Below are 25374 nucleotides of genomic sequence, written 5' to 3'. Positions count from 1 at the left end.
AGGTGATAACCTTTATCGGAACTGAACAATTTCTCAACTGCTGCTGGGAAATTGTGTAGTTGTGTTTGTGTTGACATGTGTTCAGAGAACTCTGGGAAGGGGCTGGTGAGTCCGTGTGGAGGTGAACTAAGTAGAGGAGGGAAGCGAGAATATAAAAAGGAGGGAGCAGCAGTGCAACAGTCGACATTGTCAGCAGAACAGAATCAGCGAGGAGGATGAGTAGGACTCCACTGTGGCTGCTGGCCTGGCTGGCCTTTTCCTCTGTCACCTCACTGGTTTATGGAGCTCCACTGTGAGTAGATCTGTCTTTGTTACGTCTGCTGGGGAGTTTATGTTTTCATCCCTGTACATTTGTTTTTCAGCAGGATAACGCAAATGCATACTTAGTGGATTTTCACAAAACTTTGTGGAACAATTGTACATGGGCAATGAAAGAACCCATTAACTTTAAGAGGGGATCCATGCAGACACGGGCAAATCCAGAACCCCCCCCCTCCTATTTTTGTTCATATAGAGAGATAAGACATTTTTTTACTTTTAGTAACAATAAAATTAATAATAATAATATTATTAATAAATCTTATTTGTATAGCGCTTTTGAAAGAACTCGGATAAAAACATAACATCATTATATATTGAAGGCAGCTCTGAAGAGGTGAGTTTTGAATAGCGGTTTGAAAGTGGACAGGTCGGTGAAACCTGATAAATTAGGGGAGTTCCACAGGGAGGGGGCAGCTATTTAGGAGGTTCTGTCCCCCCAATTCTAATGCTTGGTCCTCTGTGGAATGGAGAGGGTTTCAGATGTGAACGAATTCACTTCAATCAGGAGAGACTTGATTTCCAATTTAACAGATTTTATTTATTTTCTTTTTACACGCACAGAAATGTGAATGTTAAACAGTCTTTGGCATTTTAGACCCCTGTGAGATGTCATCAGGATTTAGAAGGGGGTGTAGCAGAACATCGAACAGGAATACCCCCCGGGGTGTAGACACTGGTGGTGGTTTATCGTCTAATGTATGTTTGGAAGGCAAATCTTATGCTTGTAGTCCTATTGAACTTGCTAGTGTGGCATCCTCTGCCCTCAACCCTCACAAGGGTAAGGAAAAACTACAGAAACCTTGACAGGGAAAAAGTAGAAACCTTAGGAAGAGACGCATGCAAGGGATCCCTCTTCCGGGATGGACAGAAGTGCAATAAATGCCACTAGTAATCGTATATTGATAGGCAGTTTTGAATATTTTTTGTCCGCGATCAGCTGCCACCATGATTGGGCGCTGCTATGATCCTCGATCCGTTGGCGTAATCCGCGATCCGTTGAGGTCGGGATCCGGATTAGGTGAATGTACTTCGAGTAGGGAGGAGAATGGGGTGGAGGAGGGGATCGCGAGTCGCTGAATGATGGCAGGCTGAGGAAGAGAATAAAGGGACTTTTAAAGTTTGACAGCTGCTAAATGACTGGCTGACAGAGACCACGCCCGACCTGATTGGATGATTAGGTACACCCCCAATCAGCTGATCACTAGGCAGGTTAAGTCCTCCATTGGGCGTTCCTATGTTTAGGAACGCCCCTGATCAGCTGTTCGTCTGCAGGTTAAGTCTGCCTGACTGAACTTACGCTAGCTTCATTTCTTACACTGTCCAGTTTAGAGTTTCATAAGTCGAGGTTTTGTTGTTTTTTAAATCATGTCAGTAAGGCTCGATTATGTCCTGAGTTTGTAGAGTGATGTGTTAGAAAGGACAAAGCAAGCAAAGTCCAGAGTCATGGTGAAATGTTTAACTTGTAATTTAGATAAATAAAAACTTTAGCACAGACTCTGAGACAGTAGGTTGGTGCCTGAAAAGCAAACAACAAAACTAGGACAGCACTCAGTAGCTAGCAAACTGCTGCCAAGGTCCAAAAGTTCATTAACAACATTATATTACATTTCATCACATAGCATTTCAATGTTAAGGTAAAACACATGTGATGGGGCCTCGAAACTTTTACATATATATGTAAATACCAGAGTTGAGGATTATTATTAGACATTATCTTCTTAACCAAGGTGTAGTCGGAAGAGATGGGTTAGCCTGCCTTTAGCCTGCCTAGTTCCAGCTAGTTCCACCATTTAGAAGCCAGGACAGCAAACAGTCGTGATTTTGTTGAGTGTCTAGCTCGCAGTGCAGGAGCAGCAAGCTGATTGGCAGATGCAGAGTAGAGTGGACGAGTCGGATGTAAGGTTTAACCATGTCCAGGATGGAGGCCGATCCGTTACGGGCAGTCAGCACATTCATAGACATCAGCAGGGTGTTAGTTGTCAAAGAAATCAGAGCGGAGACTGTTTTAAAACATTTTATTCACTTAGCTTAATCATTTACCTCATTGGATCTATAGACTATGAAGCATCGTAGGATAATTCTTGCAGCTATTTTAATATTTATATAATCATTAGGAATTAAAATATAACTAATTTAAAACTTGGGCATATCAATGCATTTGCAGGAATTTATATGTATAGATATTATAATCTAATCATTAAATAACATATATTTTTACTCGATCATACAAGACATGCCAAATTTAAATCCTGCTCTCAGTGACAAGAGAGCTCATTTTTGCCTGTGAGTAAACACAGTTAAGTTAGTTTATTGACTTGAATATCTAATCGGACATAGTCAAATCCAAATAGAACAGCAAGCTATTTGTCAGACTAAGAAATGGGTCTGCTTCAATGGTGGACCTTTGTCCTCTTTTTATATATTCCAAAAGTGTCAAGATTTCATGGTTTCTTTTCTGAACCACACCACATTCCTCCACAAAATGTCGTGGTAATTTGTCCAGTAGTTTAGCATAATCCTGCCTATAGACAAACAATCACACAAACACATGAAGATGAAAACACAACCTCCTATAGGTAAAAAAAAGAGTAGTGTCAGTTCATATGGACGTGGGCCACTGTCCACGTCAGGCCTTCGTGTGGCCTGGACAAAATAGATAAGAGCCTAAAATAGCCCACTTGAAATATAGCAAAAGTGGCCGTGCTCTAGGTAAAATGTAATGCTGATGTAGACCTTTAGTGGCCCATATGGTAAATGGTGACTATGGCCCAAACACCACAAAACAAGTTCAGCTCACCTTTGGTTGACTTGCAGTATGGCTGTGGTTTAATTGTGGCCCAGATCTAGCAAACAGGAGCAGATTGCTCAATTACCATTAGTCCTTGATGTAGGTTGGCTAGATTACACTGTGGCATTATGACGGTGGTTTTATTTATCTTTGTCTTTTCCTCCTGCTCTGTAGGAAGGTGATGTCTGCCCCCAACTTGCTGCGTGTAGGAACGGCAGAAAATGTCTTTGTGGAGTGTCAAGACTGCACAGGAGGAAACATCAAGGTCGAAATCAACGTGATGAACCATCCAACCAAGAACAAAAGGCTGGCAACCACATCTGTGACGCTTACCAGTGCAGGACACTTCCAGGCACTGGGACAAATAAGGGTATGTGAACCACTGTTGCTGTGACTTGGCGTCATTTTCTAACATGAACTCCGAGAGAAATGCTCCTCACACATGTTCGTCCTGCTCCTCGTTCACACACTCATTTCTCTACATGCTGCCATCAGATCCCTGCTGGAGACTTTAGCAAGGACCCCAAAGTGAAGCAGTACGTCTACCTGCAAGCTCAGTTCCCTGACCGCCTGCTGGAGAAAGTCGTCTTGGTGTCCTTCCAGTCTGGTTACATCTTCATCCAGACTGACAAGACCCTCTACACCCCAAACAGTAAAGGTCAGTTCAATACGACTTCAGCGCTGACGAACTCACCCATATCCCTGCAAGTAGGCCATCATTTTTTCTTTTTTATGAATGACTGCACTGTAAGATAAACCTCTGTCTCTCTTCCTGTCAGTTCATTTCAGGATGTTTGCAGTGACGCCCGGCATGGAGCCGGTGGAGAGGGACGAGCAAATTCAAAGCGAAGCTTCCATTTCCATTGAGTTTGTGGTATTGCATTTTACCTTTACATTTTACAAAAAAAAGTTGAATTATAATCAGCTCAATGGCACATCATTTCCTAGCTTTCACAATCATCTCCAACGAATTCTTAGATTTAAAAAAAAAAAAAAATACCTTCAGTGGATGTTGTTCCTCAGACGAAACAATCACATTTCAAGGGATGTGTTGTGCCATCACTCAAAGTACAAGTAAAGAAGCATTGTTGAAATAGCCCAGTGTCCGTCATTGAGCTGATAACACGGAGGGATGTTGTTGAAAACTGTTGGTTGTTTGTATTGTTAGACTTCACTAAAAGTGGCAGGGTTCAGTGTTAATGGTTGTCCAATGATTTGAATTTTAAGACTCCTGATGGCATCGTTTTACCTCTGGATCCAGTCTCTCTGAAATCAGGGATCCACTCTGGAGATTACCAACTCGGTGAAATTGTCAGGTTAGTATTTTATTAAATTAAATGCAACTTTTTTAGGCAGCTGTCAGCTTATTATTTTTATTTACAACCTGACAGCTGTAATCTATTGGACTGACAGAAATAACAGAACAGGGACAGACTTCATGATTTATTTGAGAGTCAACCTGAGTACTTCAAATGCAGTTTTTCTCATCTTAAGACAATTTAATTCAAATTTTTGTATGTGTGTGTGTGTGTGTGTGTGTGTGTGTGTGTGTGTGTGTGTCTGTGTGTGTGTGTCTGTGTGTGTGTGTCTGTGTGTGTGTGTGTGCATTCATGCAGCCCTGGACTTTGGAAAGTTGTCGCTAAGTTCCACAGCAACCCACAGGAGAGCTTTTCTGCAGAGTTCGAGGTCAAAGAATATGGTGAGTCCCTTTTACCTCAAGCGTTATTTACTGTAAAACCTAAAAAGCATTCATTCATTTTTACTTCCACAATAAACTTACTTGATGTAATACATTTTTCATTTTTTAGTGCTGCCCAGTTTTGAGGTGAAACTGACGCCTTCGAGCTCCTTCTTCTATGTCGACAGTCCAGATCTCACCATCAACATCAAAGCTACGTATGTGAAGGTTTTTGTTTTGTGGTTCTACAGAGAAGAGTTGTCATTATTGGATTGATTGAATTAGAGGATGTGTTGGAGCTTTTGCTGAATTAGTCTGTTGTCATTGTTCAGTGGTGGATCTAGGAGTTTTCTGAAGCAGGGGCCATAAATGGCCCACAATTTACATGAGGAACCGATTTAAATATCCAAAATCAATGCATAACTCTTGATCCAGTAAGGTGCACATTTATGCATTCCTTGTTTGGCTCGATAGCTTTAAGCAAAGCCACTTATTGTATATATTTTGAAAAGTGATTCTTGTTCAAACACATTGTGTTCTTCAAAAAAGCATAGAAAGTAAAAATCTTAACAGTTTTAATTTTTTATAAGTATTGTGAGTAACTGACCTCGTTTTCATATTTACTATAAAAAAAATGTATTTCTTAAAAAAACAAACACTTACAGGACATTGTCACTTCAGGGCCCAATCACATTTAAACTGGGGGAAGTTGTGCCCGGTGGTCCTACCCCTGGATCCGCCATTGTTTTGATTTAGTTTTTTATTTTCTTAGTATACTTTTCTTTTTATTTGTGTTAAAGAGTTTATTGATATTTTCCTTATTTTTGTAAAGCGTCTTTGACAGCATTGAAAAGCGCTATAAAAATCTCATGTATTATTATTATTATTGTCACATTTTGATGATCCCAATTTTAACTGCTCAGTTTTTCTTCTTTGTGGGTTTAAACCTTTGCTTAGTTATCTGTTTGGTGAAGAGGTGAGTGGCCAAGCATACGTGGTATTTGGGGTTCAGTATGATGGTCAGAAGATAAGCTTCCCCAGCTCTCTTCAGAGAATATTGGTGAGCACATACTATAATTCTGTCTGCCAATTTGCCAGTTGCATTGCATTTCATTGTACTGTCACATTCCTATCTGCAGATATTCAATATTCATGATGTTCAGAATGAAGCCAGACTGACCAGTACCTCCAACCTTTTGCTTACTGTTCTACTGTGCCACTATACTGTGTTTAATAGTTTTTTATGTGTTATGTCACATTAGATCGAGAATGGTAATGGGGTGGTCCAACTGAAGAGACAGCACATCACACAGACCTTCCAGGATATCAATAAACTGGTGGGGAGTCCGATATTTGTAGCCGTCAGTGTGCTGACAGAGAGCGGTAAGAAAGACAAACTGTGAGTTTGTGCCATTTCAGCTTGTCTGATTCAGCAGCTCCAAGGACTTATTCAATGTCATTGACAAATATCCACACTATGAGCAAAAATATCAACTTCATTTAGGATATGTGCATTAGAAATGACCATTTTCATATATCAGTTTAGAATGTGAACAAATGTAATGAGGCTGTGCTGGTGTGCGTTTGTGTTTCTGCACAGGTGGTGAGATGGTGGAGGCAGAGTTGAGAGGTATCCAGATTGTCACATCACCCTACACCATCCACTTCAAGAAAACGCCCAAATTTTTCAAACCGGGAATGACCTTCGATGTTGCGGTAAAGCCCTGACAGATTTATACAATTATATAAAATAACAATGACGTTCTATATTTCAATGATGCAACATGAACGAATTATATTCCAGAGGGCAAGCAGTAATTCATACATTTCAAATCATGTGTTTATTTATTTGCTGGAGACAGTGCTTCTTATTCCACAGACAAAATACTGTAAACAAGTTAGCTGTACAAGCTAATTTGATGTATCAACTTTTACCAGGCAACCTGAAATAAAATAAAATTACCTATGCTATATAATTAAAAATATTTATGGATAATATATATGCAATCACAAATATTGTCTGAACTGACTGTACAAAAAACCCTGAACAAAACACTAATCCAATTTCAATGTTTGGTTTTGGTTAAATTATTCATGTGTTTTTTGTAATATATCGCAAGGTGTCTTTGGTTGTCAAGGCACAGTGAAATAAAATGTATAGTTCTTAATATTTTATTATTATTATTATTATTATTATTATTTCTGTTTTTGTTGTTGTCTTGAGTTTGTATTTTAAAGGTTAGATAATTCCTACTCAAATCAACAGGTTAATTATTCTAATCCCACATTGCAAAATTGTTTGGGCCTACACTGTCCCACTGTCATCCAGCCCACATACTGCGTGGAATGATGGCACTTGGGCAGTACGCTCCTGTTTGCCAGATCTGAGTGGCCCTAATTAGTTTTGTTCTAACATTCACCATTGTTCTGTTCTGTCTACACTGCATACAAAATGATGTAATAGAGATTGTTTGCCCTTAATATGTGATTAACTGTATGCTTTGATAATACAGGTGAATACTGTGTACATCATCACTGAGGTGAATCTCATTGTTTGCCTGTTTGTTTCCTTGATGACAGATTGAAGTCACAGATCCAGATGGAACTCCAGCACAAGGTGTTGCAGTGGTGGTGAATCCAGGTCAGGTGCAGGGTATAACCGCAGCAAATGGCTATGCAAAGCTTACAGTCAACACAGTGGCCGGAGTTTCAACACTGACCATCAATGTAAGTGCCTGAAGTTTCTTTAATTTAATTTTTGCTCTTTATATGACACAGTCCGTTTGGAAACAGGCGCCTATCACATGACCCTATTCCAGAAGAAAAATCAGACAGCATTAGCCTTGGTATCCAATGTAGAACACATCATGGACAATCAATTACAAGTGTTGTTAAATTCTGCATTGTACAATGATACAACCGGTAACATGTGAAGGAAAACCCGCATGTGCATGCCAAGCGTACGTGGTCATTTAATTGTATACGTGTTATTTTTCAATGGGATTTTTTCCTGAAACAAGCCAAAGCACTCACATTGTCAGAGATCATTTTAGTATAACCTAGTAGTGTGGATAAAGCTACTGTAGCTGGAATAGGTTCCTCCACCACAGAGGTCATATGAGCTTATTCACCGATCCCAGTCACGGATGTAGGAAGGAAGATGAAGTGTTACATTTAAGTCATTTTAAAGTGACACAAGGACTTTTTTTTTTAACAAAGAGTTTTAAAGATGTTATAAACTTCTGGAGAAGGATTTTAAAACCCTCAGAAATTCTTGTCAGTGTCATTCAACAATAGGATGAGATCGGACGGGACTGTGCAGAGCTGAGATCTTTTATATGTATTTCTTTATAACCATGTGTGTCTCAAATTGAAGGCCAACACCAAAGATCCTCGTATCTCACCTGAGAGGCAAGCAAAAGCCACCATGACAGCTGCGAAGTACAACACTAAAAGCCAAAACTACATCCACATAGGTAAGTCTAAATAACTTCAGATGATAGGACAAGGCTTTGATGATGAATCACTGTCTGCTCCATAAACTGTTCAGTGTCTCGCACTCATGCAAAATATATTTTTGTAGGGGTGGATACAGCAGAGCTGGAATTAGAAAACAATCTGAAGGTCAACCTCAATCTAAAAAAGCAATCAACTCAAGACAGTGACATCACATACCTGGTGAGTAATGTTTCTCTCTGCCTCACACCTCGACCTATGTAAAGTATAAACTCCGGTTTTAAGTACTTATGTGTGAATCTGTGGCCCTAGATCCTGAGCAGGGGTCAGTTGATCCAACACGGCCGTTACAAGACAAGAGGCCAAGTGTTGATTGCCCTGATAGTTCCCATCACCAAAGACATGCTGCCATCATTCCGCATCATAGCCTATTATCATCTAACTGACAATGAAGTGGTGTCAGACTCTGTATGGGTGGATGTCAAGGACACCTGCATGGGCTCGGTAAGACTCACATCACTTTAAAGAGTTAAACTAATAACGAGAGGAAAAAAGACAAGCAGAAAGTGAAAAAGTTGGTTCTGTATTTTTGGAATACATTTTTATGTGCTTTTCATCAAGCACAAAACTGCTCGTCTCCCTCATTCATCGCCCTCCCCTTCATGTTTAGCTGAAGCTGGAATCTACGAGAGCTGCTCCGTCCTACGAGCCGCGCAGGATGTTTGGTCTGAAGGTCACCGGAGATCCAGACGCCTTGGTGGGACTGGTAGCAGTGGACAAAGGCGTCTACGTTCTCAATAACAAGCACCGCCTCACCCAGAAAAAGGTAATGTCTTTATTATATCATTATCAATTGTAATATTTCCAAAAGCGGTTAATTAAAAATAAAAGTGCCCTTTTTAAGTTTTCAATATAGGTCGTTTCAGACATGAACTCCGAAGTTTGCCTTTCATACTGAATGAATGACGCAGGAAGAGATTCTCTGCTTAGACGTGTTCACAACAGCACAGACATCTCTGAAGCGTTCATGTGAGGGGAGGCGCAGGATGTAACGTATTCATCCGGCTGCAGAGATCTCGTGTTTTTTGTTTACGGCACATTGACAGTGGCATCGGCCCATATCACCAAAAGCTCTCTAGACGTTTTCATCGGGGTCTTCTACGTGTGTGGCACAGATTTTTCATCTTGGGATATTTGTATTTTTCCCTTTTGCATCCGTCACGTGTTAGAAGGGTAATGAAAACGCCCATTTGTTTGCCGGTGAACCTTCAGTGGATATCCAGCTCCAAGTCTCTTACTTAGACATTCGCGTTCTCAGTTACAGCCGTGCTGGAGAAGGTCAGATTTTCTCGTGGTCAGTCCATGTGTGAAATCTTATTTTGGAGGGTCACAATTCCTCCACCAAGGCTCAATATAAGATAGTCTAGAAATTATAGTACATATACAAATGAAAAAAGGAAGTGCTTATTTATTTTTCATTAAAAGAAAACCAAAAAAATCACCGGATGTGCCTTAATCCATATTTGGACCAAAGAATAATAATCAGGACTGTTCCTCCAACAAGTTTGGGGAAAATTGATTCAGTGGTTTTGCTTAATCTTGCTGACAAAAATATCCACCAACAAACAAACCAGTAGACCAGTGGTTCTCAAACTTTTTCTCTCAAGCCCCACTTTGGAGCTCAAATATTTGTCATGCCCCACCCGCTCCCCTGCCCCAACAAAATGATGACAAAATGGGCCAAGTTTAACATGTGTATATACATAACATACACATGAGCATTAAATCCACATCACTTTCAGGAATTTCTGATGTACAAATAAAAAACATTTTTCAAACAGCTTTTTGTGACATTTGTCACTTTTTCAAAAAATAGTGCCATAACTTTGCTTAAATTCAACTTAATTGAAGTACTTTAGGTGACATTTATCACTACATTCCTCCATCAGTCTGTACTTTTTCAATAATAGAGAAAAAGAAATTCAATTATAATCACTTTGTTACTAAGATGATAAAGCTCAAACAAAACGAACACGTGCATGTGACTGGGGTGTAATGTTTCTAAGAGTCTTCTTAATTTGTTGGGTCTTATAGAGATTTTAGACATAAAATACACACAGGACTCTCCTCATGTCCTACCCCATTGACTGTTAACCCAAGAGCAAGACAGGCTTCATCGTACTTTATTTTCAACTTGTTTTTTGAACACTGTCTCTTGTTTGTCCCTGACTGGCTGCTCCACGTGAACGACCTCTGATCTCAAGTGTGCATCTATGAGCGAGTGAGTGGGGCGGAGGGCGGAGCCCCGGGGCCTGAGTGTGTGCGCTGTCCGTTCGCGACATGCACAGCATATAGGGAGCCACTGCAGATGGGCTGAAGCTGCGGGTTGCCGATCCCTGGCTGCGGTGAAAGAGCGATTTGTTTTCTGCTCCGCCGTTAAAGAGATGCGGACGTCAAAACATTAGTTAGACTATTATATTAGGCATATCGCAGTTTGAGAATCACTGCAGTAGACACAGGTAAAAACATAACCTCCTTGGTGTAGGTAATAATGTAGATGTATAGTGATGAATATCCAGTAAACTCTAGTTATCTGTCATGCTGCTGATGCACTTTATAAATACGTCTTTCTTATGGTGATTCAGAACTTGATTTTTTTCCTTAATTCCGCAACTTTGTATCCCTATGTGTAAATGACCTCCACACTGTTCAGGTGTGGGACATGGTAGAGAAATACGACACAGGCTGCACACCTGGCGGAGGGAAGGACGGTATGAGTGTGTTCTACGATGCCGGCCTGTTGTTCGAGTCCAGCGCTGCCTCAGGGACTCCCTACAGACAAGGTGACACCGATTTTATCAAATTTGTTTTCCCTTCTCACATTAAACTGATTTCATCCAACCGTCAAGATCAAAGCCAAACTATATCCTCCGTCAGTGGCTCCGTTTAACACTTAGTCTGTGTTGCATTTCCAGAGAGGAAATGTCCGGTCCTCACCAGGAGGAAACGATCTCCCACTATAATGCATGTCACGACCAGCTTGGGTAAGAACCACAAGTCTAAACTATCTAGTCCACACATGACTATTTGAATTTCTAATAAAAGTGACTGGCCGTAAGGTGGATAAGACTGACTTGACTAGTTTATGTATCTCTCTTTCTAATTTGCCTTAATTTAAAATGCTTTATTCCAAACAGCTCCCCTTTCATTTTGTACTTCATCCCTTCTCACCTCTGTCTCTCCTCAACCCTCTTTCCAGTGAGTCAGTATACCAATGAACTGCAGCGTGAGTGTTGTTTGGATGGCATGAGGGAGACCCCCCTGTCATACACTTGTCAGACGCGCAGTGAGTACATCTCGGACGGTGCATCCTGTGCTGAGGCTTTCCTGCACTGCTGCACAGAGGTGGAGAACCTGCGAGGTGAATTGAAGCAGGATCAGCTCGTCTTGGCCCGCAGTAAGAGATGGGTGATGAGGGAAGGGGGGAAGAGGGCTGGGTTGGTCATCCAGGGCCAGACAATAGATTTTATATAAAGATGGACGACACGTCTCTGCTTTCTCCCACTTTTTAGAATATCAAATCCAAAATGTACACATCTTCGTCGGTGTCTTCTACGTGTGTGACACAGATTTTTCATCCCGAGATATTTCTATCTTTTTGAAGTTCTCTTCATGTTTGCATCTATCGAGTTTAAGAAATGTCATCAACATAAAAGGCAGCTCTAGAGGAGGCCAGATGTATCCTGTATACTGCAGCCAGCCACCAGGTCGCAACCAAGACAGGCTTCACTTTTGTGTCCATCTCTATTTAAGATCTGTGGGTCAGACTTGTGGTTGTGAGACAATCAAAGTGGTAACCTTCCTTGTTAATGACTCTCCAGGTCAGGAGGACGACAACAGTTACATGGACAACAATGAAATTGTTTCTCGCACCAAGTTCCCTGAGAGTTGGCTGTGGTCAGACATCAAACTGCCTCCTTGCCCACAACAAACACCGAACTGGTGAGACAACTAAAATAGACATTCAAAAATACTATACTCCGTTCATGACACCACCAATGTTGAAAACCTCTCTTAGTTTGTGCACTTTTTTTGTTTGATTCAGTGACTCCACATCCTTTGTGAAGAGCGTTCCTTTGCAAGACTCCATCACAACCTGGCAGTTCACTGGCATCAGTCTGTCAAGAACCCGCGGTGAGGACTCTGTGAATTTTAGTCGTACCACGATCATCTTAAATCTCTCTCATCCCCCATTTTCTTTCTTCTCTGTTTCACCTCTTCTTATGCTTCTCATCGTTAAGGAATCTGCATTGGCGAGCCATTGGAAGTGATTGTCCGGAAGGACTTCTTCATCGATCTCAGACTGCCCTACTCTGCTGTCCGTGGAGAGCAGCTGGAAGTAAAGGCGATCCTTCACAACTACACCCCTGATGTTATCACAGTAAGTCTGAGCACGATGCTTTGTTGTTTCACGATGGAGTCAATGAGAGGATGATAATTTTTCTCACTGATGTCAAAGAAAGCAAAAGTAGATATTTAAGTGGTTGTTGCTCCTGGCTTTCATAGGGTTTTTTGTGGGATCTTGAAAAGTTTAACAAAGTCTAAAATTGGTTGAATTTCAGGCTGTAAAGGGTCCTAAAAGTCTTGAATATGTTTAGGTAGGTCATTCAATTCTAAATCAGTTGCACTTTAAGATTACCATTATTCATTTCTGAGAGAAATGTTTTGGCTTCATGCATAGTTTCTAATATCTCTATATATGTAGTTTTTTCTCTTTGCTGTAGTTATTAGCACGCTCTAATGGAACTACAAACAAGACCAACATGGGACTGATAGCTGATTCTACAAACACCTTGTTCAGAGTTTGTCACAGTACACTGATACTGCCTGTAGTTTGTGAAGTAGTTTGTGTTTCCAGGGTTATTCTTTACTCTACTATTTCATTCATTATTATTCCAATATTCCTTTGTATCTGTCGTAATTGACATAAGTCTTAAATTTCATTCATTATGGTCTAAATCTTACGGCTGAAACCCTGAAGAAACCCTGGATACATGTAGTTGTGCTTGACATGGCTCTTTCGCGTTCTCTAGGTCAAAATGTTCTTTTGGACAAAACATCAATTTCAACCATTACATTTTTGTTAATTTCTTTTATTTACATCGAAGTGTACCTGAAATTGTCAAATATGAGAGGCATCATTGAAGAAGAATCCACATCTTCTTGAAGCAGATCTTTGACAGACTGCACATATACCTCACTCATTGATGCATCTTTTTGTCTTTCTCAAGGTGCGTGTGGATCTGCTTGAGGAGGAGCATGTGTGCAGTGCGGCTTCTAAACACGCAAGGTATCGTCAGGAGGTCAGAGTCGGGCAGCAAACCACACGATCTGTCCCATTCGTCATCATTCCCATGAAGGAAGGACAATTCAGCATTGAGGTCAAAGCAGCTGTTAAGGACTCATCACTCAATGATGGAGTCCAGAAGATGCTGCGGGTGGTGGTAAGAGAAACACACTCTGTAATTTACCTCTTTTGCACCACATATAGCAGGTGTAAGCAGGTATGTAAACCTGCTACAAAGGGGAATGACACCTTTACCATTGCCTGAAGAGGAGTTAGCCTTTTCCCCCCTGGTTCATCATGTTCTACGTCACAAACCTTAATGGGGTCAGTGGGCTCGTCATCAGGGCCACATCATTAGTGACAGAAATGGCGAGGTGTACTGTAGACAAGCTGTATGACCAGGCTTGGAATTATTTGTGGGATGTGTCGTAAATTTTTCTGTCTTGATCTTACCATTTGCTAAATGTTAATCTCCTTGAGGGTCTCCATCTTTGTTTATGTTTACCGGAAGTGGCAGAACCTTAGCAACTATAACGCTCACCATGCAGCCGGTTGCCTACACAAACTCGACCTGAGGCCTGTTACTGTGTGATGTGGATTTATGTGTGGCTGCTTTCAGCCCGTTGCAACCAGTGTAACCTGAACTTTTGTATGTAGCCATTTTAATTGTAACATATCCTGGTCTCATTAGGTGTGTCAATATCATTCCCAATAACTCCATCGGGTTCTATAAAAGCATTCACCCCCTGCCATCAAATCTGAAGGTTCTGAGCCACAAAGTTCGCCCAGGCCCAGCATGAATCAGATGGTCTGGGAAGGATTTCCTTTTTGTATCACCAGCTTGTCCCGTTCTTACCATCTCATCGTTACCTACAATGGCTGCGCTCACTACAGCCCAGCCACTCGTTTACCTAGCTCATTGGCTTTGCCTCTGGCATGCAATGAATCCTGGGATATGTTTGGCCGGAGAAGGATTCACCTATTGGATCCAAAATGCTGCCCCTTAATTGGGTTACAGCTTTTGTGTCATTAGAAACTACAATTCTACAATGCAGTCCTCATTTTCATATTTCATCAAATGATAAAGTTATTGCTGTTCACACATATAGCTGTCAGTGGCCAAATACTGATGATGACTAGTGATTTAATGAATGGGCAACAAACAGCGATCTCCTGTGGTAAAGTAAGTTTGGTGAAGCAGAAATCTTTTAGGGCTTTACTTTGACTTCAAATGCAAACTGTATCAGCCCTTTCAAAATGCAACATCAACTGAGAAGAAGAACCAGACCAATAAGGATTGAATATTTTAACAGGCACACACCTCTGTATTTTATTGTTAACCAGCATAATATATTACTTAAAAAGTAGATTTGTAATGTTTGTTTCTTCTGTTTTTTTTCCAGCCAGAAGGTGTTCTGGTTAAACAGCCAAAGATTATAACACTAGATCCCTCTAAGAATGGTGTCGGTGAGTTTACCACATAAACGGCTGCATTTGATAGTCATGTAGTAATACTGTGTTTTCATTATTTCTTGAATTCATCCTGTTTCTCTCTTCAGATGGTAAAGAAGAGGTAATTATCAACAGTGGAATCCCAAGGAAGGCTTTGGTTCCGAACACACCTACTAGCACACAGATTTCTGTGACAGGTGGGATTATGGTACATTTGGACATGGCGTGTATCGCATGCCCGTAAAATGAATTCATGGTTATTTGCACGTTTCCTCCTGTTGATTAAAAGTGCTTTGGTTTTTCTTTTGGTGTGTGTGCCTGCAGGGACGGAAAACATTGCTCCACTGGTAGAGAACGCAATTAGTGGGCAGTCGATGGGTAGCCTCATCTACCAGCCGTCAGGCTGCGGAGAGCAGAACATGATCCACATGACCCTACCGCTCATTGCAACCACTTATTTGGACAAAACCAACCAGTGGGAGGCTGTGGGCCTTGGGAAACGAGAAACAGCCCTCCAGCATATCAGGACTGGTAGGATCCCTCAGATGTATTTACTCGCACATACCTAATTTTACTATGGCTGAACTGCCATCAATACGAACGAGACACAACATGCTACCCCTGCTCCACATATCCGGGCTACAACACTCAAGCTGTTTTCAGACCGGAACTCAAGAGAATATCATACAATTGGGTCCATAGTTTTTCCCAAGTTCTTCTTCCATATATGAACAACATAGCAGGAGATTCTCCGTCAGACTCATTCGCAACAACACAGAAATTACCAGAGTGTTTGGGGGGGGGGGGGGGGGGGGGTGGTTCAGCAGACAGAGGCAAAATTTGACAAATTCTGCTGCAGAGATCGAGAGTTGTTTACAGCATATCAACATCAGCATTGTCTCTTATCACTAAACTCTCTGCTGACATCTTTGCCAGTTTCTTCTACATGTATGGCACGACTTTTTCATCCTGAAATATCGGTTCTCTTTTTCTAATTTTGTATCTTTTGCGTGTTAGAAACGTCATCAACCCACCCACTCGCTTGCAGTGAATCCTGCCGTGTTAAGATCTTATTTTAAGTGGACCCAAAAAGAGTGCAGACCAGGAACACGGCAGAGTGATGGCAGAAAAAGGTTTATGTTGAATGTCCAAAAAAGGCAGGCAGGCAGGAAGAACTGTATGGAAGGAGTCGAACCAAGAAGGTGCGCAGCTGAGTCACACAGGTGAACGGACGATCTGGCGAAGACAGGAGAGATGAGCTGAGGTTTTATGGTTCTTGGATACTGACTTTAATGGAATGTCTCTGGAGGAAATCACACTGACTAACCTGGTTTATAAACTGGAGCAGGAATCCTACGTTTGTCAGCGATAGGTTTGTTGGCTTCCACAGAGCGAAGGAGCGCTGAGCGGGTGTCGTTCCAGACCTTCCTACAGCGATGAAGGTGATGCTGAACGGAGGATACAGCCAAATCGCTTTCCTGGGAGGGAAACAGAGGTGGTTGATAGCCCAGAGAGGCCTCAAAAGGGGACATACCTGTGGCCGCGTTGGTTAATGAGTTATGGGCATATTCAATCCAGGTCAGATGAGAGCTCCAGTTTGAATGATTGACTTTAGAGATGCAGCGCAGGGCAGACCCCAGGTACTGATTAGCCCTTTCTGCTTGTCCATTGGTCTGTGGGTGGAATCCAGACGATAGGCTGACCTTGGCGCCAAGTGGTTGGCAAAAAGCCTTCAACACATGAGAGCTCCCTGTCAGAAACTATGTCAACTGGTATGCCGTGTAGACGGAAAACATGGTCAGTTAATAGTTTAGCAGTCTTCTGAGCAGATGGTAACTTGGATTGGGCATGAAAATGGACAGTCTTTGAAAATCGATCCACAATGGTGAGAATAACTGTGTTACCTTGTGAGGGCGGCAACCCAGTAACGAAGCCCAAGGCAATGTTTGACCAGGGATGGTTAGGAACAGAAAGTGGATGCAGAAGGCCGGCTGGAGGACGGTGCGACGCCTTGCTCCTCGCACACAAAGAACAGGCGTCAACATAAGAACGTGTATCAGCATCCTTTGTGGGCCACCAGAAGTGTCTCTTCAGGAGAGAGAGAGTGCGGCTAATTCCAGGGTGGCAGGCAAACCTAGAGGTGTGAGCCCACTGTAGGACCTGGGAACGGAGAGAATCTGGGACGAAAAGACGGTTAGGTGGGCCTGTACCTGGATCAGGATGGTTCTGTTGTGCCCATCTTATCTCCTCTTCAATCATTCATGTGACTGCTGCCACAACGCAGGAGGGGGGCAAGATGGTTTCATAATTTGTATTGGACATCTCACCCATATGTTGTCGGGAGAGGGCATCCGGCCTGATGTTACGCTTACCTGGGCGGTAAGTTAATTAAAAATTGAAACGACTGAAAAACAAAGCCCACCGAGCCTCTCTGGAGTTTAGCCTTTTAGGTGACTGAATGTATTGTAAGTTCTTGTGATCAGTCCAAACTACGAATGGTTGCACCACCCCCTCCAACCAATGTCTCCACTCTTCTAAAGCTAACTTGACCGCTAATAACTCCCTGTTCCCAACATCGTAATTCCTCTCAGCAGGTGAGTTTTGGGCAGAAAAAAGTTTTATTTGGAATGTCCAAAAATGGCAGGCAGGCAGGCAGGCAGAACTCTGTGGAAGGAGTCGAACCAGGAAGGTGCGCAGCTGAATCATTAGGTTAAGACAGGGGAGATGAGCTGAGGTTTTTTGGAGTGGAGGTGGAGTTGATGAGATGAGTCTCAGCTGCGAGGTATCCCGCAGGAGGCCCCTCCCAGCTCCAGGTTGAGCCACCAGTGGAAAGAGTACAGTGGGGGAAGAGAACACAAGAGGTGGAAAGCCTGGTCCTGACATGCCGAGGATTTCTTGCTCACAACGGCTCAATTTAACTTCATCCAGTGTTACTACTCAGAGGCTGGCAGGAGAAACATACACAGCCCCCCCCCCCGGAGAACGTCAACAGATTATCTCGAGTTAGGATCATGTCTCAAAGCACATAGACAAATACACAATTAATGTTTTCAACCAGTTTTTACAAACAAAACTGCCATCAGTTATATTCAGTAAAAGCGTATGTGTGTTTTGTTTGTGTCCAGGCTACAACAACGAGCTTGCCTTCCGTAAACCTGATGGCTCTTTTGCTGTGTGGGCCAAACGCCAAAGTAGCTCCTGGTGAGGCATCATAACATCTAGGAACTAATACGTAAACATCTTCTAATATGTAATATAATTTCTCCAAACGTATATTCTACTATACTATGAGAGGGTGTATTTCATTGGCAAATTTATAGAACTGAACGATTACTCCCTCTCCCCTCGCTAAGGCTGACAGCGTACGTTACCAAGGTGTTCGCCATGGCCAGCAGTGTGGTGGCAGTGCAGAGCAACGTGATCTGTGACGCTGTGAAGTTCCTGATTCTCAACGCGCAGCAACCCGACGGCGTGTTCAGAGAAGTCGGAAAGGTGTCCCACGGAGAGATGATTGTGCGTACACTAATTTCATCAACATCAGTCTTCAACTTAATGGACATGAAGAATAACATTACATATTATATCACCATATACAAATATGATTAAATTTGGGTGTGTGTAGGGTGATGTGCGTGGCTCCAATTCAGATGCCTCCATGACGGCCTTCATCCTCATCGCCATGCAGGAGTCACGGACTATATGTGCTGCCACTGTTAGTGTGAGTACCGGCTATCTTGTATTTCTTAATTTACTCACTTCTCATTATGAAACCATTGGCTGAGCCCTGCCCCCCTTATTTACTCCTGCCACTCCTGTCAACCTTCCTGCTCTTGCACAGCACATACAGTTACAATAATACTTGGGACAGGTTTGCTGCTCAAAAAGTACATTTACTTTGATACTGTACTGAAGTTTATTATTAAGTAGATTCAGGGTCAGGGTTACCACAAAATATACGTATCAGCAAATATCTGTACTTTCTACTCCTTTCAATGCATTGTGTAACATGTTGTATTATAGTGATTCCCCTCATCCTCTTTTTTCCTCTCCTGATGCCCAGAGTCTTCCAGGCAGTGTAGACAAAGCGGTGCAGTTCCTGGAGAGACGTTTGGCCAGCCTCACCAACCCATATGCTGTTGCCATGACATCGTACGCCTTGGCCAACGAAGGCAAACTGAACCGAGAAGTCCTCTTCAAGTTCGCTTCTCCAGGTGCTGCCACACAACAAAATTATATGGATGTGTACAAGCAAATATAAAACACATCCACAATTAATTAGAGCTCAAACAACATTGATATTATGGGAAGATTTAAGTCAATAATATAACACATACCTCTGCCAAAACCCAACAGTCCTATTCTGAAACCACATTTAAGTTCACTAGATCCACATTTTTATTTGCATCTTCACCAAATTATAATGACTCATGAATAGTAGTCCCCTAAAAAGTCTTATTGGTTTCTAAAGTCTGATTGGTTTCAAAAGTCAGATTGGTTTCTAAAGTCTGATTGGTTTCAAAAGTCTGATTGGTTTCATCAAGATCAATGGATTATTCTCTAAGATATCAACAATTATGTCCAAGTAAAAAAAAAAGCCCCTTTAAACTTTACAGTAAAGTTAAAAAAAAGTTGATCAGTCCCCCGATCCAACTGTGCACCAAAATTCATTATTTTAATATTTTCTTTCTTTTGTCATGCCCCGCCTCTCCACACAATTTCATGAAAATCAGTTGAATGGTTTTTCATAATCCTGCAAACAATTAAACAAACATTGTTGTCTGTAAAGTATATATATATTTATAATTGAATATCAAGTCTTATTTCAGAAATATTTAACATATATGTACATATTAAAAACTAAATGTCAAATATCTGTATTTGCCTTAATAATCCATTATAAATTGGATTTTTATTTAAATAAGCTTGTATTTGCTCACATTTTCAAATTCCTCCTTTTTTTATTTCATTTTTGAAGCAAAATTAGATATTCTTAGTGACTGAAGTCTGTCACAAGTTCTTCTTTGTATTAAAAAGTAGCTTTGTCTGTTTTCACCCCCCTCAGACCGGTCCCACTGGCCTGTAGTTAAGGGACATATTTACACACTGGAGGCCACAGCTTACGCTCTTCTGGCTCTGGTCAAGGTCGGGGTAAGCATGTCCCATTTACAGTATTTGTTTTTGACCAGCATGTCGAGCTAAACATAATAACAGTCACAAGCCATGCCTCCTCATTAAAGGCTGGAGGGATTATCAGACTAGTGCAGTGCCTGTTCTTAAATAACAATTTGGAATGGGCTGTTTGCTTGGCCTGAGCTAATGCTGGTTGCAATTTTCTCGTACAGTAAAAAAACATTGCTACCCTTTGATGATGGATTGCTTGTATCAGGCGAGCAACAAGTCTCTGCAAGGAAGAATTGCCATGACAGAAAAAACAAATTTACATGATGGGCTTCTGAAAACCCAACCAAAACTGATGCTCGATCACAGATACTTCAACCCTTTCTCCCCCTCTGTTGATTAAGGCCTTCGAAGAAGCCCGACCTATTGTGAGATGGTTCAACCAACAACAGAAGGTGGGCGGAGGATTTGGATCAACTCAGGTAACAAAGCATTCTCTCCATATGCACCTCTAGCTAGTTATCACGCATTTGAATTGTTATTCATTCATTCAACCTTTACTTTAGCCCGGTAATACATTTAGGTTGATGCCTCATTTACAAAATAGCTGAGGACAAACAATTCACAAATTTACAGTTCACAAATCTACAGTTCATGAAAAAACAAATGAATCAACTAAAGAAAAAAACTAAGAAAAGCTGGACGTAAAATAAGATTATATTGACAACTTAAATTGCCCCAAGGATTAAATTGAGTTGAACTTTAGATCTTACTTTATGTTGTGTAAATGAATCTGGTCCTATGAACAATATCTTTGGTTTTTAAAGTGTTATTTTGTCCCCCTCGCTATTTCTCTATCTCCAGGCTACCATCATAGTGTACCAGGCTGTAGCAGAGTACTGGGTCAGCGCTAAAGAACCAAAGTACAATCTGAATGTGGATGTCTCGTTGCCGGGCAGGGCAAAGCCTGAAAAGTTTAACTTCAATTGGGAAAACCGCTATACCACAAGAACATCTAAAGTGAGTACACACTCTCACACACAAACTTACATGTTGCTTTTCTTTTGGTTTCCTTTGCTGATCCAGTGTGTTCTTGTGTGTATTTTATATACTCAGATCAATGATATAAACCAGGATGTGAAAGTGACTGCCACAGGATCAGGAGAAGCAACAGTGACAGTAAGTAAAATTTTGTTTTTTTCTACGCGCTATCATCTGCTGTGTATCTGTTCATATTGATCCCAGATCCGACCAGATACATTTATTACCCAGTGTCAACAAAGTTGTACGACAAAAGCCAATTTATGATATTTTCTGTGTGACAGATGGTGTCGCTGTATTATGCTCTACCTAAAGAGAAGGAGAGCGACTGTCAGAAGTTCAACATGTCAGTGCAGCTCATCCCAGGTAATTTGCCTGTCTCTTCATTTTTATTTGTTGTGATCATTTGTCATTTTCTCTGTTTGTCTCCTTGTATGTGTCTATTTTGTTTGTGCAACTGCAAACTGTGTTTTTCCAGCGCAGTCCCCATCATTCTGCCAAGAGAGGATTTAATGCTTGTGTGTTATCTTGCTTTTCTAGACAAAAAGGATGCAGATGAGATGATATACAACCTGAAAATAGAGGTTTTGTAAGTACAATAATGAAACAATACTGACTGAAGTGTTTTTCATATTAGTTTAACTGTCTCGTTTCATTGAACATTGTACATTTCCTACACAGATATAAGGACAAGGAGCGAGATGCAAGCATGTCAATCTTGGATATTGGTTTGCTGACTGGCTTCACCGTCAACACTAATGACTTGGACTTAGTGAGAGCTGTTACAGATACACACATACACACATAGAGCCAATGTGAGAAAGGACATGTTTAATGGTTTTGAAAGGTGACTGAAACGGTTTGTTTGTGTGTGTAGTTGTCTAAAGGACGTGCCCGCACTATTTCAAAATATGAGATGAACACTGTCCTGTCAGAAAGAGGCTCACTGATTATCTACCTGGACAAGGTGAGACGCAAGCCTTTCTGCCCCCTTTCCCCTTTTTCTCTAGATCTTGTTCGGTCTCTACATCACATTTGCTTTAAATTTCTCCGCAGGTTTCTCACACACGACCAGAGGAGATCACATTTAGGGTTCACCAGACGATGAAAGTGGGCGTGTTACAGCCAGCCACTGTTTCTGTCTATGAATATTATGACCGTAAGCCTCAAACACACTTAGAAAGACACTCAGTAGAGCACTTACCTTCCCCAAGGCCTAACAGTCGCCATAATTCAATCAAGCTGCACCAAATTGCAAACACTCCAAAAAATATCCTATTAAGTGTTTAATGTTGATTTTCACTGATGTATGCCACTTTATATTTATTTTCCACTGCAGAGAGACATTGTGTGAAATTCTATCATCCAGAGAGGAAAGCTGGACAGCTACTGAGGCTCTGCAGAAATGATGAGTGCACATGTGCCGAAGGTAAACAGGGTGGTGTCTCTTTGAAGACAAAAGCCATTCATATATCCATCCAATATCTATACCCCTTATCCTTTGAGGGTCACGGCGGGATGCTGCAGCCAATCCCTGCTGACGTTGGGCAAAGGCAGGGTACACCTTGGATAAATCAGGGGCCAACATACAGAGACAACAACCGTTCACACTCACATTCACACCTACAATCTCCTGCTTAACTTTCGACTGTTGGAGGAAGCCACAGTAACTGAAGAAATCTCACGCAAACACGGGGAGAACATGCAGAGACACGCTCAACACATGACACTAATGTAGTGCATGTAATTCAATTTGGGTGAAGATTAAATGAGTTGGAAGGAGGTGGTCGTGGAAAGCGGCTCACAGTAAATCTCCAGAAGCTGATGTCTCCGGTCGACGCATCCATACACCAACACATGTTGTCAATTAATCAAGTCATCACTCGTGTATTTACTTTGTGCCTATTGTATTGTTTATTTCCAGAGAACTGCAGTATGCAGAAGAAGGGAAAGATCAGCAATGATCTGCGCACAGAAAAATCTTGTGAGACTACGCCTACCAGCAAAATAGATTTCGGTAAGATGCACTACAAATGGTCTGCACTTGAGTTGAGATTTGTTTATACCTTAACATATTGTGTGTTTGTGTAAGTGAGTGATTGTTAAATAATCAAATAGGTGAGGTAACCATCTTCATCTTATCTGTCCTCAGTGTACAAAGTGAGACTGGTGAAATTCACAGACGGTTTGTCAACTGACATTTACACAATGAGGGTATTGGAAGTGATCAAAGAAGGTGGGTATTTATCTCCTCTGTGAACCATCGAAAATTTAAATCACCTTGTGTTTTATTGAATCTTTTTCTAAGGCCGTTTTCATAGAAAGGTTTGCACCAAGGTTCAAAACCAGTATCTTGTCGTTTCTACATTGTTTGCATTGATCTGTTGTTTTGGTTTGTGCCTATACTTCATTTTGATTAGTTTGTAGACAGACCTGTTGTCAGTTGGGCAGGTGGAGAAGTGAATGAACCAGTTGATTTCATTAATTTCGTTGCCACAGTAATACTTCTTTGTCTGTCCTCTTTTCTTTAATGCCGTCTCAACTTTGACAAAAATGTTTGCCTTTGTGTTTTTTCCTTGTTCTGCATGTCTGACGTCACAACCAACACATGAGGTGCTCTCTCATCTTGCTGTCTTATCAAATTAGCGCGTTCACCCGGCTGTCATTCAACACTGCTGATAAGAGCCTCGTAAAACCAGTGTCTACTGCCCTGGAAGTGATTACAGAATCCATTCCAATTGCAGATAAAAGCCAGACATTAGTGAATTTTAAGGTTCTTTTTGACCAGTTGAAAAGGGGCTCTTTATTTCTGCATTGTTGTTTCTGTATGCACATAGAGCAATAATTGCCAATTTAAAGAAAGCATTTGAATTTAAATTTGTGCAGAGGGACAGATGAAAATATTGATTTCTGTTTGCTAAGTAAAAAAACTATCCCTAGCAGCAGGCAATGCAGCTTGCATCGCTAGGTGAAGAGTGGGGGTACAACCCAGCACCTGCATGTAAACCCCCGTTAGACCCCCAAAATTACTCACTATGCATTCATGCTACATATCTCCTTTAGCTTATTGTGTCTTTCAAGCAGCAGAGTCTTGTCGATGTTGTTGTTGAAGGAAGAAGACCGCGGACCCAGAACTTGCATGTATACAATGTTTATTGCAAGAAGTTTCACAGGTCAGGACGAGCTCTAGAAACTCGGAGACATCACAAGTCGAATGGTGAAAGTCTGACTTGCCTCTTGCAAGACAACGATTCTTATAGAGGTAAAATGATGTCACCCATAGAGTCTCTGACTAAATTTGGGAATGTGTTGTTCCTAAGATTTAAGGACCTGTTGAAGAACACTCCCTTCTCTTAGTATTCCATAAGCGGTTCAAAGAATCGTTCAAACAAGGGAGGAAATTAACAGAACACATCTGGAAAAAGTTTTTAAAGGTCTGAGCATAAGACTCAAGGCGCCTTAGGATATTAACATGTCATTATGGTTAATAACTATGCTAGAGAGATCCATAAGCTGAATATAAGTTTGAGCATAAGGCGTCATAGATATAAATGTCCTTATGTTTTATAACCATGTTCAAAAGATCTCTTAGCTGGATATACGACAAGCTCTCAATTCAATCCTAAAGCATCTTCTCTCATTTAATTCAATCGCAGGAAGTTTCGATGTGGGACCTCAGGGGAAAGAGCGCACATTCCTGAGTTATCCACACTGCAGGGAGTCTTTAGATCTGGGTGAAGACAGAACGTACCTCATCATGGGCACGTCAAAGGATATTCAAAGAGATGAACTACTTCAATTGTAAGTGTCTTTGTGTTTAAAAAACTGCAGCTCCCACATTATCTACTGTTTCAGCACTTTTTCGACATCATGTTCCATGATATTTTCACATGGTATTTCACTCTGCTCTCCACAGGTATCAGTACGTGCTCGGGGAAAGAACCTGGATCGAGTACTGGCCAACAGACGCCGAGTGTCAAGTCGAGGAGCACAGACCAACGTGTTTGGGCTTGGAGGAGATGGTCCAGCAGTACGAGCTCTTTGGATGTCAGCAGTAGCGTAACACGAGAGAAAACACTTTCTTTTTTTAATCATTTTTATTTGCTGCTGTGACATGTGAAGGATTTAAACCTTAATACCTGCATTGTGTTGATTAAAATGTAATGGTCTTAA

At 41.4% G+C, this 25374-nt stretch overlaps 1 protein-coding gene across 1 annotated transcript; it reads left to right on the top strand.

Moving 5' to 3' along the window:
- Positions 1-132: 132 nt before the first annotated feature.
- LOC128431064 (complement C3) lies at positions 133-25374 on the top strand. The gene is made up of 43 exons (XM_053417285.1): positions 133-292; positions 3284-3479; positions 3605-3767; positions 3889-3983; positions 4337-4425; positions 4726-4808; positions 4918-5005; positions 5745-5847; positions 6050-6170; positions 6388-6503; positions 7368-7514; positions 8164-8263; positions 8371-8465; positions 8556-8747; positions 8914-9069; positions 10957-11086; positions 11219-11287; positions 11503-11700; positions 12125-12245; positions 12349-12437; positions 12545-12684; positions 13535-13747; positions 14994-15057; positions 15150-15239; positions 15367-15573; positions 18168-18243; positions 18396-18555; positions 18665-18760; positions 19103-19253; positions 20105-20190; positions 20565-20642; positions 21025-21180; positions 21277-21339; positions 21486-21567; positions 21742-21790; positions 21883-21973; positions 22079-22168; positions 22258-22360; positions 22541-22630; positions 23126-23218; positions 23354-23437; positions 24858-25002; positions 25118-25374. Exons 1-43 carry the CDS (start codon positions 216-218, stop codon positions 25257-25259), a joined length of 4977 nt encoding a protein of 1658 aa, XP_053273260.1. The 5' UTR covers positions 133-215; the 3' UTR covers positions 25260-25374.

The sequence above is a fragment of the Pleuronectes platessa genome, chromosome 3 (assembly GCF_947347685.1).
Source record: "Pleuronectes platessa chromosome 3, fPlePla1.1, whole genome shotgun sequence".
Lineage (NCBI taxonomy): Eukaryota > Metazoa > Chordata > Actinopteri > Pleuronectiformes > Pleuronectidae > Pleuronectes > Pleuronectes platessa.
This window is presented reverse-complemented; position numbering and strand designations above follow the sequence as displayed.